Source organism: Haliaeetus leucocephalus, unplaced genomic scaffold (assembly GCF_000737465.1).
Source record: "Haliaeetus leucocephalus isolate CR32 unplaced genomic scaffold, Haliaeetus_leucocephalus-4.0 Scaffold495, whole genome shotgun sequence".
NCBI classification, from domain to species: Eukaryota; Metazoa; Chordata; class Aves; order Accipitriformes; family Accipitridae; genus Haliaeetus; species Haliaeetus leucocephalus.
Window position 1 is genome coordinate 4728779 of NW_010972931.1, and position 19745 is coordinate 4748523.

General features: G+C 37.4%; 1 protein-coding gene across 4 annotated transcripts in view; it reads left to right on the top strand.

The window, feature by feature from the left end:
* UXS1 (UDP-glucuronate decarboxylase 1) overlaps window positions 1–19745 on the top strand; it is a 62537-nt gene that overhangs the window by 25381 nt on the left and 17411 nt on the right. For 3 of the 4 annotated variants that reach the window (XM_010575691.1, XM_010575694.1, XM_010575692.1), the window contains 4 exons: window positions 3399–3579; window positions 11871–11975; window positions 13314–13373; window positions 15725–15846. In XM_010575691.1, coding sequence (XP_010573993.1) covers window positions 3399–3579; window positions 11871–11975; window positions 13314–13373; window positions 15725–15846 — 468 coding nt within the window. The remainder of the gene's footprint in view (window positions 1–3398; window positions 3580–11870; window positions 11976–13313; window positions 13374–15724; window positions 15847–19745) is intronic. The other variant, XM_010575693.1, reaches the window with a different exon arrangement.

Below are 19745 nucleotides of genomic sequence, written 5' to 3' on the forward strand. Positions count from 1 at the left end.
AATCCTACAGGAAATAATAATCTGTGTTCTTTTGAGTAGCTGAAATCAGTGCATAAAGGACTTGTGTAGACCTTGCATGACACTTGGAAATTTCTCAAGAATTGGCGAGCCAAGCAAACTTCAGTAGATGATTTGCTTCATATTTTGTTGATGCTGCATCTTTTCCTAGAATCCACTCTAAATTCTGATTTTTTTTTTTATTTTTTTTTTCCCCCCCTCTGAATGCACTCTGCAGCTGCAACCTGGAGATACCCACAGCACTGATCTCGCCAAACAACAGTTCTAGCAGTTATTTTTTTATTATACTGCATCTATTTGGAGATGATTGCTAGTAGGGGTGGTATTTCAGCTGAGGCTAGATACTCGGGCACTTTTGTTCAAAAGAGCTCAGGTCTTTGTCCTGTCATGCATGATTTATCGATTTCCTCCATTCCCTGAAGTGACTAGGCCACAGGCTTTCATATGCAAGAGAAGGATTTCTGTTAGTATTATGGAAGATAGTGTTGACATTGGTTCAATCTGTTGTGTGGATTTTTTCTGAATTGAATATGGTAGACCAATAAAAGCATAAAATAAAAAATTAATATAATTTCCATATGGGACATCAGATGTTTTGAATCTGACTGCAGACAGCAGAAATGAACCTGTGTAACAAATACACAAACTTTTAAGTGCCTCTAAAGGAGGAAATGATCAGTAATATTTGTGCCTTTTAGAAGATGCTGGATTACCAAGCATATTGGCACTACTAAGTAATTAAATATTTTTATTAATGATGTCTTATTAAAGAATGCCTCTTTATACCCAGGTGCTGGTGCTTCAATTCTGATATGGAAACGATTCACATACAGTACATGATTTTGTAGATTAGTATGTCATTGTGATTTGCAGGAAGTCATATTTAGAAATGAAATATATTGACCTTGCTTTTATGAGTGATTACAGGAAGGTTATACAGAGAGCTTCAGTGATAAACCATATTTTTCTTTTTTAAAGTAGTCTCAAGTAATGATACAAAAAAATAATTTACACGGTTGTTTACTTTTCCAGGGGAAATTCAGCTCCTTTTCCAAGTAGTTCTTTATCTAGTACCTATGGAAGTGATATATTAATAAAGCTAATGTAGATTTGTCATGAAAACTACTTACAGATTTAAAGTAATTGGAAACTTCTTTCCAGACAAAATTGGTTTGTGCTTTTTTTTTGTTGTTTTTTTGCTTGCATATAGCACAGAAGAGTGCTGTAAGCAGTACTTGGCTTCATTGTGTTTTTTTCCAAAAGACGGGGAAGAAGACAACACTTTCTTTTACTGCACCAAAGACATACTGCGAGCATCAAGTTTGTCTTCTCTGGAATCCTGGAAACAGAAGTAGCAGCAGGGGGATTTCCTTGGGCCTCAGTTGAAGGAATAGGTTCAGGTCATCTACAGAAAACTTTTGTCCTGGTCGCCACAAAAAGGCAAAACCCTTGGAACGTTCAGCAAGGCTGCAGCTCGCTTCCAAGTCAGGATAAGCTTATGGCAGTAGGTTTTCCATGCATATTATTTTTCCCTTGGTAAGTGGTGGCACCTGGCAGAGGGCTGTTATCCCTCAGTCACTTACTACTCTTCTTTCCTTGTTCACAGCATTCTGCCAGAAACCTGTTCTTCACTCCTGTCTGTTCTGGGGTAGTGGGAGCCTTAAGATAATTTCTTTCTTTCAAAGATGGTTTCTCCGAAATCCTCTTTCTCCTTCAGGTTTGTCAAGGAACTGAATCGCATATTGCGTCTGCTACAAGGAGGCCCTGACAAACCCAGAAGAATACTAAACAGACCAACTAAATGATTCTTTTGTTAACTGGTACTTACACTGTCTTTGACACACTGGTGGCCCTGAATTTTTAATAAGAAAAACAAATGTGAGAACAGAAGAAGTGGACATTCAAGTTTTTACAGAAGAAAATAGCTGTAGTTATCTTTTTTCCTTTTCAATTGTTGATAGCTTTCTCTTTGCCTGTGTGTCTTTCCTAGTTTAAGGAAGAAAAAAAAGAAAACTTCCACTAATCTGGCTTTTTTCAATAGTGGATGGTGGGGGTGTGGACAGGATAAATGTTTAGGCTTTGATTAGTCCAAAGTGAAAGAACTCCAGGCATCTACATCCTTCTCCACACAGCACTTTGTCATTGTAGCACACCATCCGTTCATTAGATTCCTGCTTGACAATTGCACCATGTCCTTTTGTTGTTTGGTTAGTTGTCACTGCAGCTGAAGAATGGAGATCAACAGCTGAATCACTTTCAAAATGTGAATTTGATCATGCAGTCATATAATATAGCTGATGCCACATGGGACTTTTACAAGTCCCTTCATTCTTTGACAGTGGTGATTGTCATGTCTTTGGTGTTCTTGAAGACAGCTTATGAAGTGCAGAGAAAATAATGGCTTCTGTAGATATGTCTGGATGTGTCACAACTTGCAGTTCTATTACTTACTGTGTTGACTGCTTCAGTACTGAGTTAGTGATTTTTTGTTTGTTTGTTTGCTTCCTGTTAAAGACTGAGGTCCAGAAAGGGAAAAAATAACAAACTTCCTTGCTTCTTCTACATCTGCAATGGAACAAGAGTACAAGGTTTTAAATATTTTATTTCTGCTTATTTCTTTGCAGTAAAATGTCATAAAGTTCCAAGACAGGCAAATGATGGATGTCAGAGCTAGTGGTGTAGAATAGAGTATTTTCAGTTGGAAGGGACCTGCAACAATCATCTAGTCCAACTGCCTGACCACTTCAGGCCAGAATGGGGCTATGGATGCATTAAAACACAAAAGGAATAATTTTGGCTTTAGCAGATATTTCAGATGAGAGGTCTTCAAAGACTTGCTCTCACCTAAGAATACCCTTCCTTCCTTCCTTCTCTGAAGGGTGAAAGAATTTGTAGTACTTGCTTAGAACACCCAACATGTCTTCTGTTTAAGCCAGATAAAAGCTGGATTTGACATGTCTGATACTATAAATCTTACACAAGAATAACCTGGCATTCTGTCATCTTTCTTCTGAGAAATAGGAATTGCAGAGAATTCTCCTCTTACCTTTTTGGATCTTTTTAGGCCTTGCTGTTGCATAAAAGGGCACAATCCAATTTGAGGAAAAAAGGAAAATAATCTAATCTGAAAAAGAAATTTTGTTGATGTGAATGGTTAGCTGAACTCCTAGCCTGACAGTGATAAAACATGTCAATCATGTCTCTTGAAATTTTAAATGCTGTAAATATTGGAAAAAAAAAAATAAGCATGGAAATGGAGTTGTTTCCCCTGGAGTAAGCAAAGATCTGAAAGCTACTGTTCTTCTGTCTTCATGTTTGTAGACTTTGTCTGGTGTTTCTGTAAAAAGAAAAAGAAATTTATACCAACTGTCCTAACGCAGATAACTGGAGGAGCAGGGTTTGTGGGTTCTCATCTTACTGACAAACTAATGATGGATGGCCATGAGGTTACAGTTGTGGACAACTTCTTTACGGGCAGGAAAAGAAATGTGGAGCACTGGATTGGTCATGAGAACTTCGAACTGATAAATCACGATGTCGTTGAGCCCCTGTATATTGAAGGTGAGTAATCTCTGCTTTGGTATCTGCACTTCGTTGTGCTTTACCCTCATAAGTATGTGTGTCTGTTAAGAAATGGAATTTATGCACTGACTTCCAGATTAATCTAATACCTTTATGCTTTGCTTATTATTAGCCTATTTTCTGTGACCAGTGTGGAGTGAGAGGTTCAGAATGCTTTTGTCTTTGAAATCAGCTCTTCTTTTCTGAGTGGATGGAAGGAAGGAAATATTAAAAACTTCCTAATGTGACTGATTTTGTGAGAAGGCAAGATGGCAATGGGTCAGTCTATCTGTCCCATCCATTGTCTCACATCCCTGTGTGCCTTCACAGGCTTATGCAGTCTGTGTCTATATATGTAATGAACTGAGAAGTTTAATTCAGGGTTGCAGTTACACTAGGCGACATGCATCCTGCAACTATGTATGGTCAGTTGAGAGGAGACTAAGCTCTTTCAGAGGGCAAGTCAGCTCACTTTCCTTAGTTGCCTTAACTGTCTTCTGTGGAACACATTGCTCCTACTTTAGGTACAAGCATTCCATAGTCTGTAGAATAGTAAAATGGCAGCACTGAATTTCCCCAGTTTCCAACAAAACAAAAACCTGAACAAAGAACGAAGAAACCATTCAGCTTTGAAGAAGTAGAAGTAACTCAACATCTAAACTATCATAAAACTTAAACTATTATGCCAAATTGTAAGGCAGCATTAACACAGCAACATTTGAGAGATGTGTTTATAGACTTATTTGGGAGTATATAAGTATATAGTGAATCAGTGAAAACATTACTCAAATTACACTGCAGTTCTGGTGGGTTTGCTCCATCCCTTTAAAACTTTGTAGCAATATAGTAGTTAAAAAAAAAAAAGAAAGAAAAGAATGAATCTGCGGTATTTTTTATTCTTGCTAAATTCTATTGGATGGATTTTCACAGGGAAAATCTCTAGCAATTGCATCTCTCGTATTATTGCTTGTGATGAATTCCTGACAACGCTACCGAAACAGTCCTGCAAATACATGCTCCTCTGCTCTGACAATGCACTGGTTCAGTTACTGCCTGCTATTTTACTTCAAACTCCTGCTTCCACTGACAGGATAATGGGACTAGGATCTTATTAATTGGCTCCAGGTGCTGGTAGCTTATACCTCACCCAGTTCAGTTTGTCAGCTTTCCTAATCTTTCCTGTGTTACCTTCTTTCTGACTGATTACACTTGAGACAACTTCTCAGAGAATTATCATCATGGCTAATACTGTTGCCCAGTTACTAGGCACTAATGAACGGGAATTCGGAGATCCTTCAGCTACCTCTCCCATGTTCTATGTAATAAATTCCCCATTTTGTACTGACAAGAAATTATAACATGTTATTCAGTGGGTAGTTTATTGAATGTCTTCTCATCCTCCAACAGCATACATAAAAGCTGGCATGGCTTAATGTTAATTTGATATACTAGTATAGGAACATGATAAAATTTCATGTCAGTGCAGAGTTTGTAGTCTAACGTGGCGGGGGGAAGATGAGGAAATGAGGGGTATTAACAAGTTGGCATATGGACCAATACTTCTTTTCTTAGTCCCAGTTTCTCCTTTTTACTTGTAAATAGAAGTTGGAATGACTGTGAAGTCATGACAAAAGAAGGTTTGTATCTAAAGAATTTGTGTTTATTTGCTGTCCTGTTTAAACAAGGTCATATAAGGTTGTTTGACACTTAAATTCCAGAGAGAGTAATCAGTGCTTCATTTCTGAGAGAGACCTCATTTTTGATCTAGAAAGAACAGTGTTTGCACTTTTGATATGGAAAGTGAGTTTAGTCTCAAGATGCGTAGCTTTCACTAAATCTCTTGATGCATTTTTTTTTTTAGCTTCACAGTGATGCCTACGCACAATCTGCCTTGTCTGAGTCATTGTCTTTGATCCATGACATGAAGTGGCACTCGGCATTTTTGGATCTTGATCTAGATTGGCCAGAGACAGTAATAAATCACCTAAATACACATTTTATTTCTTAGCCCTGTGGTAACTATAGTTAACTGTAGTGCTGAATGACTTTCTTCTCCTCTACTAGGATTTCCTTTACTTCAGCATTTGGAGAAGATGTCAGTAGAAAATGCTTAAGAGCATAGGCTTTTTCAGTAGAATAACAAAGGCTCTGAATTTTTTAATGGAATGAAAGTAGTTTAGGAATCTTGAAAGACAGAGAATAGTAAAAAAAGTTTTCTTTCCTTTTTTTTTTAAAAAAAAGTCTGAAAAAGTTTTCAAAACTTTGTATAATAGTTGTATTAACCCTTTTTTCTATCATAGTTGAGTTCTGTATTTTTAAAGTACTTGGGATTTTTAAAGGTATTTTCATTTCAGGCTAACCTGTATGTTGAGACTTAATCCACTAATAAATGTTTTTTTTTGGTGCAGAAAGACAATTTTTTTTCCTGAAGAGTGGTGTATAAAGGAAAGAATCTCTTACTACTCTTTTCTGTATTATCAGCAAAAAAGTACAGAAATCCACTTTGCTTATTTTCTGCCTCTCATTCTCTACATTATTTAAGATTCTAAGCTCCCTAAGATGGTTACCTGAGAGCACTGTGGCTCAAATTCCTGCAAACCGTAGTGTAAAGACACACAGGTATTAGTTGGAGAACAGATGAGAATGAATGCTTGATCTGGTGTTCCTGTGATCTACCCCACTTCAGGTTAATAGATAGAATTGCATTAAAAACTACGAAATGAAATTTTAGATTAAATAAATGTAGGTCAGATTTCATTTCCCTAATCACAAATGCACAATCTGTTCTGAATGCTTTATCATTATATCAAAAAATGATGTAACTTAAAGATCCTCTTCCCTTGGAAAGATGTTCACAGTAGTCCTCAAGGGTTATGCTTTTAGTCATAAGGCTTCACTTAGAGGTTTTTCTTTTTCTTTCCAGCTTAATTAGATCACACTGCCCGCTTAGGTTTTGAGCCAAAGGAGCACAGTTGCAGAGTAGGAATTTTGTTCATGGCCTCCAACATTTCACTGCTTAAACAGAAGCTCTTGGTAAAATATTAGTACAATACTTCTAAAATTGCAGTCTGTGGCAGCTGAAGGCAAAATAGGTTATTTATTTTTGGACAGAGCAGTGAGGAGTAGTTTCATTCTGACACTCAAAGGCAGACTTTTAAAAACAAATGCAAGTGCACTGCCTAACTAATGTAATATGAAGTGACAGAGAAGAAAAGTGTTTGTAAGTGGTAAGTAAGGATGAACTATTTCATTACCTTTGTCCTGAGATTAATTGAAATAATTAATGCAAGGATAAGTTAAATAAACCTGTTTGGTTTTGGTCTTGGTTTTTGGGTTTGTTGGGGTTTTTTTATTTTTATTCTTAATACCAACAGTCTGGTTTCTGGCAAAACATTTCTTAAATGTTGGCTCTATTTTCAGTGACTGTTGTGAATGCAAAGGTAGTTTGGGCTCTTCTGACTTTCACTGAAAAGCTGTCAAAATGATAGAATAAAAACAAATTTTGCAAGTTGAAAGAAGTGCCGTAAGCACGTGGCATACATAGTAACAAGGAGATTGACTTTCAGAGTTTTCAGAAAGTACGAAGATGTTAGTAACAGGCACATAGGTATAGAAAATAACATTATTTATAGAACTTTAATAGATCATTGGCTTGACTGGGACTAAAAATGGTTTTATTCTTAAGGACTTTGCTGGCTTGTGAGTCTGAGTTGGCTTTAAGGCTAAAACCAACAGTCTCATAAAATTGGCCTAAAGAATAGGCTATAGCCTTCTTGTGAAAAACAGCCTTCCAAGATGATAACATTTTACTAAACACTGTTCTACAGTATCCCAGAATTGTTCAGTCTCCAAGTCATTTCACAGGTAACTTAAGGGACATACAAATACAACTTCTAATTTTTTATGTGAGTGCCTTCAATACATTGCCCTTTTTTTGCTTCAGTACTTCCATCCCAGATTTTTCTCTCCCTAGTCTTCATTCCCTCTGCCAGATACTCAATACATTCAACTTGATGGTTTTAAGTTGGATGATTAGGGAAACTTACGGCAAGGCAGAAGATAATATATGCCACTTAATTTTGTTTGTCCAGAGTCAAGTGCAGTGGTGCCTGGGTCTCTTGTGAAGCTCTGTAAAACTGCTGCAGTATGAGCAAAATGGTAAACCTTTATGAAGTTATTCTAGTTTGCCTTAAGTTACAGACAACATCTCTAACATCAGGAAAATGAATTTGTATTTGTAGTCCTTTTTAGTTCAGGGCCATAGAAATGTCTCGCTTCACTGTGTCAGCTTCTCTGGCCTGACCTACCGTGATGGAATTGGCATAGCTATTCTTTACAAGAAAAGTCCATATGTTTAAGCTGTAGAAACTTGTTTGTATGCTTCTGATCAAAGCTTTTCTGCTTAGTGCTTCCTGACTAGCAAGTACAGTGATGGATGCAGGTGCTTAGTGGACTTAGTGACCCGTTTAGTCCTTTCTGGTACCATGACACATGTTGAAGGCAGAAATTGAAGATGAAGGTCATTCCTTAATAGGAAGGAATGTCATTTTCTGTTGTAGGAAAGGTGATAGATTCTACCTTACTATTCACTTAAGAAGCACATGGAACATATGCAGTGGTACGGCTGGAAAATAAAGATAGATCATATGAAGGAAGGTAGTTTTATTGCAATATTTTGTAAAAGTGAGTGGTTATATTGATCATATTTGTTTAGCGTTAGGGAAAACAGAAGACCTGAATGCTTGTGTCCAGACTTGGGTATTACAGGTTCCATGTATACTAAATTACAGGGGGTTTTGAGCTTTTCACCCAGAAAAGGACACAACTGACAAATTCTAGTTGCTGTTGATCTTGCAATATGTTACTAAAACTATTTATGTTGATCATAGATTTCTATATTTGTCACTGTGTACCTGATGGCTTGAATGTTTATGCCAGCTTCTATGTTTGTGCTATTTTGAAATGGATTTAATTTTTTGCCTTTTTTCAGCAAAACTGTAACACAAAAAATTTGTTAATGTTTCTTTGTTTTATCACTAGTCTACCATCCTGTGCTTGGTAAACTACTACTTGCTGCTGTGTTCACAGTGGCTTATAGAGTCTAGCCCCTGGTGCGAGTTACATACAAAACTTGCAGAATTTTGTTATCATTTGTTCTTTTGTGGTCCTCGCCTATCTATGTAAAGCTTTGCACAACTTTTCATACAGTTATTTTCAATTAATTGCAAAGCTAGCTCAAGGCTTCTTAGTGGGCACAATTAAATGTTGTAAAACATTTTTACTTTAACTCATAAAAAAGGAAGAGGCGTGGAGGTCAATTACAGGATGCATTTGTTCCTATCCTTCAGTGGGTGCTGTCCCAGGCACCCGAACAGTTAATCCTCTGAAAAATTGTAGCTAGGATAGCCTTCCACAGTTCTGGCTTGAGGAGAGTTTCAGTTGCCTGCTGTCTTAATTAACTGGCAACTCTGTGCCAGAGCGTACAAGGTTGTCAGTCAAGCTAGGTAGATGGCTTTGGCTGTCCTGCTGAAATTCTGAGACAAAAAAGTATGCGTTTTTTAGACCTGACAGTTAAAAGAGGGAAGGTGGAAGGAGAAATAATTGTACTTGTCTCAACATCCTCAGCTTGATGGATCAAATGTGACCCATTTGGGGTAGAAACTTGTCTTTCCACCCTTCTGAAATGTCCAACATTCTCTAAATGTTTTGGAAAGACAGTGTCGTTTTTAATTGGTCTAGGGCTTGATAGTCTAAAGATTTCTTCCTGGGCAAGAGGGAAGGGTCCTGGAGCTGCCTGGTGGCTGCCTGTGCCTTTGATCTAGAAGATGGCCACCTGACACTTGGCAAATGCCTCATCTGCCATCTATCTGCTAGTTCGGCTCTTGCTGAACCTTTTCATCACGGGGCTCTATTTTTGCCTTTGTTCATATGGGAGAAAGTACATTGAAGCAAACCGGACTCAGACAGGCAAGACTGTATCTCTGGCAAGGAAAATGTTTTGGTTTGGGGTTTTTTTTTCCCCGCAGCTCCTTCTCATTGTCAAAATACAGCTTTATTCTGTATTGCTGTCATTTGCTACTGCTTGTTAATTATAAAACACCTAAGAAAAGAGTTGAGAGAAATGTTTGAGTGTACCATTTGACCAATAGTGTTCTGTCCTAGAGTAAGACAGCTTTATGCTATGCGATATTGTCTTCTGTCAGAATAGTAGCTAGCCTTGACTTTTCCAGGTTCTTTCAGGTTTCAGTGCTGAGTCTTCTTAAGAAACTCAAACTTTTCTTTTGTAACACAAAGAAGGAAATACTTTCCCTTTCTTCCATCCTACCATTCTAATTCTTACATCACCTTTTCACTACTTTTCTTGGATGACCTTGGTGTAGGGGACTTGTTCTTTTTATTTCTTAAGCTTCACTATCTCTAATTTGGTCTTATGTTTAATTTTTCTGGCATTTGCTCATTGTGGGTTTGTTGGGTTTAGGTAGTTCTGGCTAACTGTGATTCATGTTACATAGAAAACAAAGACATTTTTATATTTGCCATAGTTGCGTTATGAAAGGCATGCAGATGAGGTTTGTTGAGTATTGGATACTGCTTGTGAAAATGAGTCCCATTTTCATTGGTTTGTTTTTATTATAATTTAACAAAGAAAATCTTTTTTTCTTGTAGTATCTCCAACCTTTGCATTCTTACCGTGTGCAATGAATTTTGCAACCCTGATATGCTGAAGCTAGTCTCAAATTAGGATTTGCCAAAGATTTTCATGATTACCAATGTTAATCAACTACTATCTTGGGATTCTTTTAGGTTTCATATTTAAAACTGATTCTGGTGTACTGCACAGCTTATTGAGGGGGGTTTTTTCAGTTCTTTAAATTTTCTGGGATGAGCTGAGCTCTGAAGTTCAGAAGTACAGATAGCAACCTTCCTGATGGCCTGTTATAAAACCAAGTTAAGTGAAGTCTTGTGTGCTTGTGTTCCTTGTATCAAATACCATTTATCATACCCGTACCCACGCATGTCTTCTGAACTATAGATAATTGATAGAAATGACTGCCACGCTTGTTCTGGAAATAGACCATTGTATGAAAATGGGTGAACTGCTGAAAATAAACAAGAAAGCCTGAGTACTGGATGAATAGACAGCAAACCACAATTCATTTAGCTTAAGATAGAAATAAATTAAAGTAGAAAAAGGTAGAGAGAGAAAGAAGCCCTGATTAATGATACATTTGGCCTTTGAACTTAAAATATTTTACAGCTTTAGTTCTTTTCTTTCTCTGTATGTTTGTGCTAGGAATAATTGTTAAATAAAGAATCCTGGGTTTTTATCTAGTCTACGCTCATGAAAATGGTGTAACTGTTTAGTTTTGTTGTACTAGTCTCTTATTTTGCTGTTGTGTTGAATATGTGTTTCCTATGGGTGATATAATTCTTTACATTTGTTTACACTGCAGTTGCAGAAATGCAGCAAATATACTTAGTTAAGATTGGGACTTGTACTACCTGGGCAATCTGTTGCCAATAACCAAGCTACCTTATTTTAAATTAGGTTAGGAATCGGTATACCTTCATTCATTGTAAGGTACTGTCTAGTGTGTGTGGTTAATTATATTTCATAACTTGGGCGGGGGGGGAGGCTGGAATCTGTGTATTGGGGATTTTTTTTTAAAGCTAAAATGCTGTATTATCCAAAGTATGGCATAGAACAAAGGTAACAGGAAAAATGATGAAAGTTGCATGCCTATATCTTGGCATATATATTTAAAATATAAATGTGATACTAATCCCATTAATATTTCATTGTCAAGTGGCTTACAAATAAAAATACAGTATGTATTTTTCCCCAAAGGTTTCTCCTGGTATTAAAAAATGTTTCTACCATCTTTGCTCCGGTTTCTATTTGAGAAAAATACTCTGAAGCTGGTAGTCACTTAAAAACTTCAGGGTAGTAGAATGTTGCTTATACTTTTGCAGCTTCTAAACATCTCTGAAGTACTCATAACTAAAATTTTTACAAGTGGAAAGTGTCAACACTCATGCAGACTTCTGTATCTGTGTCAACAGTGTTGATATATATTATGCTTTAGGTTTTGTTTTACTAAAAATTAAGTCTTTGGGTTACAACAGGTTTATGTACATATCATCTGTATGTAGCAATATAGGAAGTGCTGAGTTCCAATGCTAGGAAATGCAGAAAGAAGTACTTGTTTCTTGACTCTAATGCTTTCTCATTTAATATGTTACATGGGAAAATAATAATGCTTTCTTCCCTCCTCTCTGGTTTTCTGTAGTGGACCAGATCTATCATCTCGCATCTCCTGCTTCTCCTCCAAATTACATGTATAATCCTATAAAAACATTGAAGACCAACACTATTGGCACATTAAACATGCTGGGTAAGTGGAAATTTTTTTGTTACGTAACTTGGTTAGACATAATATAACCTAGACAGAGTTATTGGGGAGAGGGGAGGATGGAGCAGATGAGCTGTACGTTTTTAAAAGTTGTTTCTTTAAGAAAAATAAGGTGGGGTTTTTTGCCCTCTTTGAAGACTTGTATTTTTCCTTTAGATATATCTGCAGATGAGTTCTGACAACATGCAGGCTCGGCTGTTAAAGCACAAGAACCTCATGCCTGTAACTTGGCTAATGAGTGTGCAGTAGTTATAGAAGTCATAGGAACAATTAAGAGCATGGGATTTTTTATAGCAAAGTTGTGTCCATGACTTCACTTCTCACTCTGGTGACTGTGGAACATTCCCACGTTTGCCATGAGTGACTGTTCCTTTCCACTACCAAAAACATTCAACTAGGTGGAACTGGCTCTGTAAATCCCCAAATATCAAGAGTACTGCACCCTCTTGTGCATGCCTTGGCTAGCAAATTCTGCAAGAAAGTTTAATGTCTAGCTTCATACTAGATAATTACAAGGCAACATTTTCAGCTTTGTCTGTTGGTTTTGTTGCTGGGAATGGGCCTATGAAAAGGTGGCCTCAAGCCTTCAGTACTTTTTCCTCCCATCTTTGATCTATTTGGCATATGCTGCAGCTTGAACTGGGTGTCAGTGATCCTGTTGTTAGGAGGCAAAAAAACTCCTGGGCATTAGCTCAGCTGAGTTTCTCATTTGAGTGATACTCTATTGAGTACAATTCAGAGAATTGAGTGATTTAGAAGCTGTTGAGGTACCAGACAGTTGTATGGCATAGGTGAGAGATTTCTTTGATTGGCCCTGCCAATGCAAAGGCCAGAAAGTCATTGAAATGGAGTGCAGAATAATCTGGAGTGATGGGTAGGATCATCCAGGCAGTTTAAAGGGGCATAATGAAGGGAAAATGATTGGTTTTGTCCTATAACATTATTCTGTATCCGTTTATGTAGCTTATCTTTTTTGGTAATCATGATATAGGGTGTTGTTTCAAGATCCCGATTTCATAACTGGATTGGTTTATGCTTCCTTGGCCTTTATTTAGAGTGTAATATATTTTTATGGATCTTGGTTCAGTGTAACTTTAAGTCCCAGAAGTAAACACATCACATGTGGGTGCTGCTCTGCTGTTTCCCAGGTTTTCTAGCCTGGGAGTGGGAGCTATGAATGTGATTTACAGCTAGATTTATCTAGTGAGAGAAATTGAATTCTCTTTAAAAACATGTAAAACAGGATCACACTAAAGCAGTTAACTGAAAGATTCTTGCACTTGCTCTAATTATGTTCTTTCACTGTTGCTTAAAATTTAGGGTTGGCTAAACGTGTTGGAGCACGGCTGCTGCTGGCCTCTACATCAGAGGTATATGGAGGTAAGACAGATAAAACAGTGTTCAGGGCTCTTGAGACGTGACTGTGTAAAAGGGTATTTACAAACCTTTTGTCAGAGGATAGAATGATAGATTTTCATGACTGTCTTAGCTTGATTTCTTTATCAGATGTACTTCTCACAGTTTAGAATGCGGGCACTAGTACTTGCTTTGAATCTCTAGTCAGAGTGGTAAAAGGGGGCTTGGACTGTTGTCTGTAACTTTCCTATGTCTTAGTTTATGTGTCTTTTTCCAAAGGCGTGTGGGGGAATTTTGAGTGTTCAACTCTAATTAAAATCCAGATGCCATAAGGAAAACATGTGAAGAAAGATAATTTCAGTAATAAATCTGCATCTCTTTTCCCAGTCACTTATGGGTTGTATTGTTACACACCAGGGCGATTGCTAAATTGTAAGAGACAAGGACATAACCTCTAAGCTAAGAAAATAGTGATTGTGCATGCAGGCTCTTGTGGTGTCTCTTAAAATGTAATATTCAGCAATAGTGCCATATCTCTCCATCTTCCTTTTACTGTTACTAAGAAGTGAAGTCGTGAGAGAATGACTGATAGAACTGCTAGCTGGATGCAGTGAGACTCTTTAATACTTTCTTGGGGTGTGTAACAGATCGTGTGCCTGCTAGAGAAACTTCTTGCTGTTGTGAACTCTTGCCTAATTGATAATAGCAGTATTGCAAGATTAATGGAGATAATGTAGGCACAGTCACCTGCTGAACATTAGTAGTTATGAGAGTCTAGGCTTTAAAGAACAAACAAGCAAACAAAAAATACTCATCTGTGTAACAAGATACAAAACTGTGTGAGGAAGAACAATGAACGTAACTCAAGGAGTACACTTTTGGTGGAATAACTTCAGTCAAGAAGATTCAAAGCAAATATCTAAGCAAGAGATCACCAAGGTGACTGGCCAACCAAATAAGTGGCTTGAGCCTGTGCAGGATTCCTGCTGCCTCCCTTGCCTTTGATAATCCGTGGTAAGGCTCCACAGGGAAAAATGGTAGCCCCAAGGACTCTTCTGTAATTGAGCAAACTCCCTTCTGGAACAGGGGACCAACAGCCAAAAAAGGCCCCAAGTTTTGGAGCCTCACCACTCTGCTGCAATCTGCCTGCTGAAGTGGAAAACTTGGGACTCCTATTATCAGGCTTTGTTGCATCAGTAAATCCAATGTAGCAAAGAGAGTCTACTCACATTATACTCTGACTAAACAGACAAAGTAATTTTGCTGAAAAATAAAGGACAGAAAATAAAGTCAGAAAATATGTTAGCTGTTTCCACAGGATTTCTCAAAGCAGTGTTGTACGGAGTTTCCAAGTGCTTTGTAGGGCTGCCTCTGCCGGAAGGGAGACAAACTGCAGTGGCCTTCCAGATCACAGCACCTTCTGGGGCCCTTTTAAGAATGCTACAGGATTTTATAGTCATGTGAAACATCTCTTCATTTACCATTGCTCTGTGGCTCTTGTGTGACAGGAATTCATCTGTAATCATGTCTGAGCAGCATAAAAACTGGAAGGGTTAATTGGAACTGATCATCAAAGTTGTTTCAAAAATTAGCCTGGAACCCTTGAAAGTTTTGTAGTAATGTATGCAAATTTCAAGCCCAGTAAGAAGTATAGGGCAGCACAGATAGCAAAGTGGGGAAATGTAACAAAGTGATTGTATTGTTTCAAGTGTATAGAGCGCACACACAGAGATTCCTAGGAGATTTTTGGTTGGTTGGGGTTTTTTTGTAATCAAGAACTTCTGTAATGCATCAAACCAAAGGACTGTCTAACCTGATTGTCTGTGCCCAGTGATAGCTAGTAAAAATGCTTAGGATAAACCAGAAGAAACATAGCAAGTGCATTATGGTACATTGCTCTACTCTTTCTTCTTTAGGAAATGCAGAACTTCTCCATTTTTCTTTCCTTGTTTCTTATTTTATAAAACTTGAAGATGCTTTACTTTCCTTTTTTTTCTTCCAGTAAAAAGTGCTGCCTATGTAACCTATAATATTTCCTCTGAATTACATTAGATAAGAGTCATATTTGTGCCCTTGAAGTAGTCTGTCTTTACAGAGAACAGTTGAATTTAACCCACTGTTAGCACAGTCTTTTAGGGGAAAGCAGATGACAGCTGTTGTTTGCCTGCACTCAGTTATCTTACTAATCTCACATCTTCTGTAACTGTCATTTTCATGGTTCCAGTGAATACGCTTCTAAGGAATGGTGTTGAAACTTAATATTTTTAAATGCATAGTTCAGAGAGAAGCTGTTGAATTGTATAACACCAATGATCTGCTGAAAGATTCATTATAGTCACTTTTTTGATAGAAGATTATTTTTTTTTCCCCCATAGATCCTGAAGTTCACCCTCAAAATGAGGATTACTGGGGCCATGTGAATCCAATAGGTCCAAGAGCCTGCTATGATGAAGGAAAGCGGGTTGCAGAGACCATGTGCTATGCATACATGAAGCAGGTATTAAACTTGTATCAGATTCAGTGGATTTTCTGCAATTAATGAAGGCCAAATACATGGCAAAACTGGAACATGTGTATTTAGGGGTAAGAGAGCAAAAGAGAATGTTTTGAGTAGGAGTGCTCATACTGTAGCTGCAAAATCTGTTTTCTGTAATGCAAAAGTTTTATTGGTCCCATCTGTTGTGTTTTTTCAGATGAGCAGTGTTCTTCAAGAAAATGTGCTTTAGTCTTCTTAATAGACATGTGTCTTTCAGTATTGTAAATAGTTTTTAAACATATTAAACTGAGGTGACGTTACTAATTTGGGAACCAGATAAGAGTTGTTTTAAGTTGGTCCTATGCTGAGAAGTGCTTTGCTGAATAAGGCCATTACTGATAAATGTGGAATGTTTAATGAGCATAACTGAAATCAGAATATACAGGTAAAAATGAGGAAGTTATATAACAAGTACCTACATAGGAGCAACGTATTTTAAATCACTTTAGAAATGTCTTAAAATTATGTAGGTATAAATATAGACCTTAACGGAAGATACAAATACTTAGCTTTGTAGTGCACTTTTTCAGTCAAATACAGTAACATGAGGATAAAATGCCATTTAAAATATGTTTGTGAAATAATACATGCCAGTTTCCCTGGGTTTCATAATCAACAACTAGAAACTCATCATTAACTAACCCGGCATCGACTCTTTACCTGTATGTGAATCTTATTTAATTGCTGTTCATCTAGTCTCTGGGAGGCTTCAATTAGAAAATGTGGCACACTAAAGAAATCATATCACTATTACTTGGTGTTTGGAGCCTTAATATACAAAGGTATAAATCAAATTCTGTATTCTGTAGAATTTTAAACCTTTAAATGATAAAATACAAAGTGCTTTTAAAAACCTTGAAAACAGAATTAAACTTAAGTGGTAAGACTTCAGGAATGGTATTTTAATACAGAGGTTGTAGTCATTTTCTTTCATCTCTTCAGCCAGACAGAGAAGGCAGAGGTTCGTGTCTCCTTTGTTCTCTTAAATCATTTAAGGTCCAACATGGTGGTACTGCTCTCGTTCAGGACGATGTCTTCTATACTTCACTGTAGCAAGATATTCCTCATGGGTCTGGAAATCGGTTTGCAGTTGAATATTGTAGTTCTTAAGAGAAATTCTTGTGCTGTAGGGTATTGAATTTTTTGCAAGTTTGTGATAGACACTGCAGTATTCTTTTAGAAGGGCAAGACTGTAGGTCATTTTGAAAACCGTGGGCTGTATCTTAAAGCCACAGGATGAGTCATGATACTATCCCATAAATTTTATGCAGGATTTACAAAGGATAGTAAAGGTACATAAGGTGGAACAGCAATGCACACATACAGTAAGTGAAAACTCATGATGCAAATGAGCTCTCTGTCCTAGGGGCAGCTCTATGAGATATTTCTTGTACTTTATCATGGGTTAGCGAAGTCTGCCCAAGCTTGTCCCACATTCACATATATTCCGAAACACTGTTGAGCTGTTTTGGTTTGGGTTTTTGTTTGGGTTTTTTTCAGAGTTTAGATGATACACTGTTGTTATTGGAGGAAACGTTATCTTTTGCTAGTGGAAAGGTCTGACTTCTACTACGCAAATAAGTATTCTGCTTTTAGGAGGGTTTTCAGATAGGAGTGACCTAGCCCAGAACAATTGGATTTACAGGATTTCAGGCTAAAATATTTCCAGAATCTTGTCAGCTTCAATAAAAAGAAGAAAGAAGCAAACCTATTTCTGAATTTTTTTGCCATTTCTTCCAAAGATTTCCGTCATCATGCACATTGTTAGGTACCTTAAACACCTAATCATGTTTCCAAAAAATATAAAATAAAAATTAACTTCTACATTATACTTCCAGACAAGCTGTTTGAATCAGAACAGTTCTTGAATCTAGTCAAAGATGACTTCTATTCACAGTTGTCAGAGTTCCTCAGTAGCTCGTCCTGACCAAGATCTTTTTGGTGCACTCTTTTCTGCTGGCAACATTGTTTTGTTCTCTTATTTTGTCCCTATGAATTAAGCATTTCTTGATTTTTATCTCCACTTTACAACTGCTGTCTTTAAACAAGCCCAGCAGTACTTCCTTATCAAAGAGTCCAAGGGCAGTAGTAGCGTTCAGTAATATATAAGCATCTGCTTGAAAGGAGAGGTGGGGGGTGAAACATTTGCTGGAGAAATGCAGGGCTCACAAATTCAAAGCATGTATACAAGTTCATCTCATCCCCATGAGGCACTTGAGTGTGTGGTTTGAGAGGATATTTGCTGTAGGCTTCTGGAAGCAGCTCTTCCTCCATAAATTCATGTGGGAGTGTAGGTCAGCCATGCTCCGTAGTGTGAGTGGAAGTACGTACTTCTGGAACTTTGCTCAAGCCACAGGAAGCTTTAGTTCCTTGCCCTGTTCATCTGGGAACTCATTTGCATCCTGTGATTCAGACTTCTTCAGAATTCCTTTCTCTTCATCTCTTTTGCAGGGCTTGCTAGCACTCCCTCCTGGAAAGCCTTTTTCAGTTCACTCAATTGCCTTAACAAGATGCAAGGCATAGCTTTGAAACTCTCTTATAATAACAGCTTGTCGATCTGTTTGCTTTCTCCATTCTGTACTCTTATCTTTGTTACTATTCTGCCTATCCTTTCCTGTCCTTCTGAAGTGCTTTTTTGCATAAACTTAATATACAGGTTTGTGACTTGCTATAGATGTGATATGATTGTACAGCTAGTAATTTTTCTCCTCCACAGAACTTCTGCTTTACTAGATAAGGTAATACAACCATTTTCCAAAATGAACAGCATTTTCCAAATGCAAGTAAGGTCTTCCTGGACATATATAGTTGGAGAAAACATACAGGTGCGGGGGCGAATAAAGAGGGGGAAGGGGAGTTTCAGCACGTAGTACTGCAATGTGAATTTTGTGCTTTGTTCAGGAGTTGCCATTCAGTATGCATTTAACTTTTAAAAAAATTGCAGTTGGAATTATGGAGCTACCTGGAAATCCAAATATTCATGTATTGTCCAACTCCGGCTTAATTTAAATACTAGTCAGAACCTGACACTACCTTCATGGCAGGGATCTGGTATGTTTGCATAGGCATGTCGTAAATACAAATACACAGCATTTTAAATGCATAGCCTATTAAGGGTGCTTTGTGAACTAGATTTAACTTCTGCTTTTACACTGTTGATCTGTAAGGAAATTCTCCAGAGCGGAAGCAACACTTCAGTTCACCATGGAATGTTGCAGGGAAATGTTTCATCTCCTTCCACTTTCTTCATCCTTGTTTTCATACTAACTGCAAGCTTCAGTGGTAGCAAATGGGCTTAGTTGTACATGATGTGATGTGATAGTTTTGAAATTGCCTTAGAATAGCTTAGATCTTCCAATTCAGAATCCCACTGGATGCCTTTCTAAGCATATAGGAGTGAATTGAGTTATCGTAATCAAATATTAAGTGTAACTTTTGGACAAGTGTTATGCTCTGCATTATAGAGTAGTCTATAACCAGGACTGTGAAGACTCAAGGTGCCAAAAATAATAGGTAACAGGAGAAAGGAAAGACATGTTAGAGGTGAAGTTTATTATATTAATGTGAGAGAATAACACATGCAAACTGACGTTGAAATTTGTTAAATATAAAAGTGCATTGCAGTTGCAACACAAGGGTGATTTTTCTGGTTTATATTGAGTTGTAATTTCCCCCTAATCTTTAATTCACAAATTTAGTTGGTTTCAGTAATCATAAAAAGCCTTGATGTAAAATGTAGGGGTAATGAAAACTGTTGATTGAATTGCAACTGAAAATCCATTGGATAGTGAATAACCAGGTAGTTACTGAGTAATCAGAAAACAAATAGCTGTGTTGAATTAAAGCAGTTTGCTTTAATG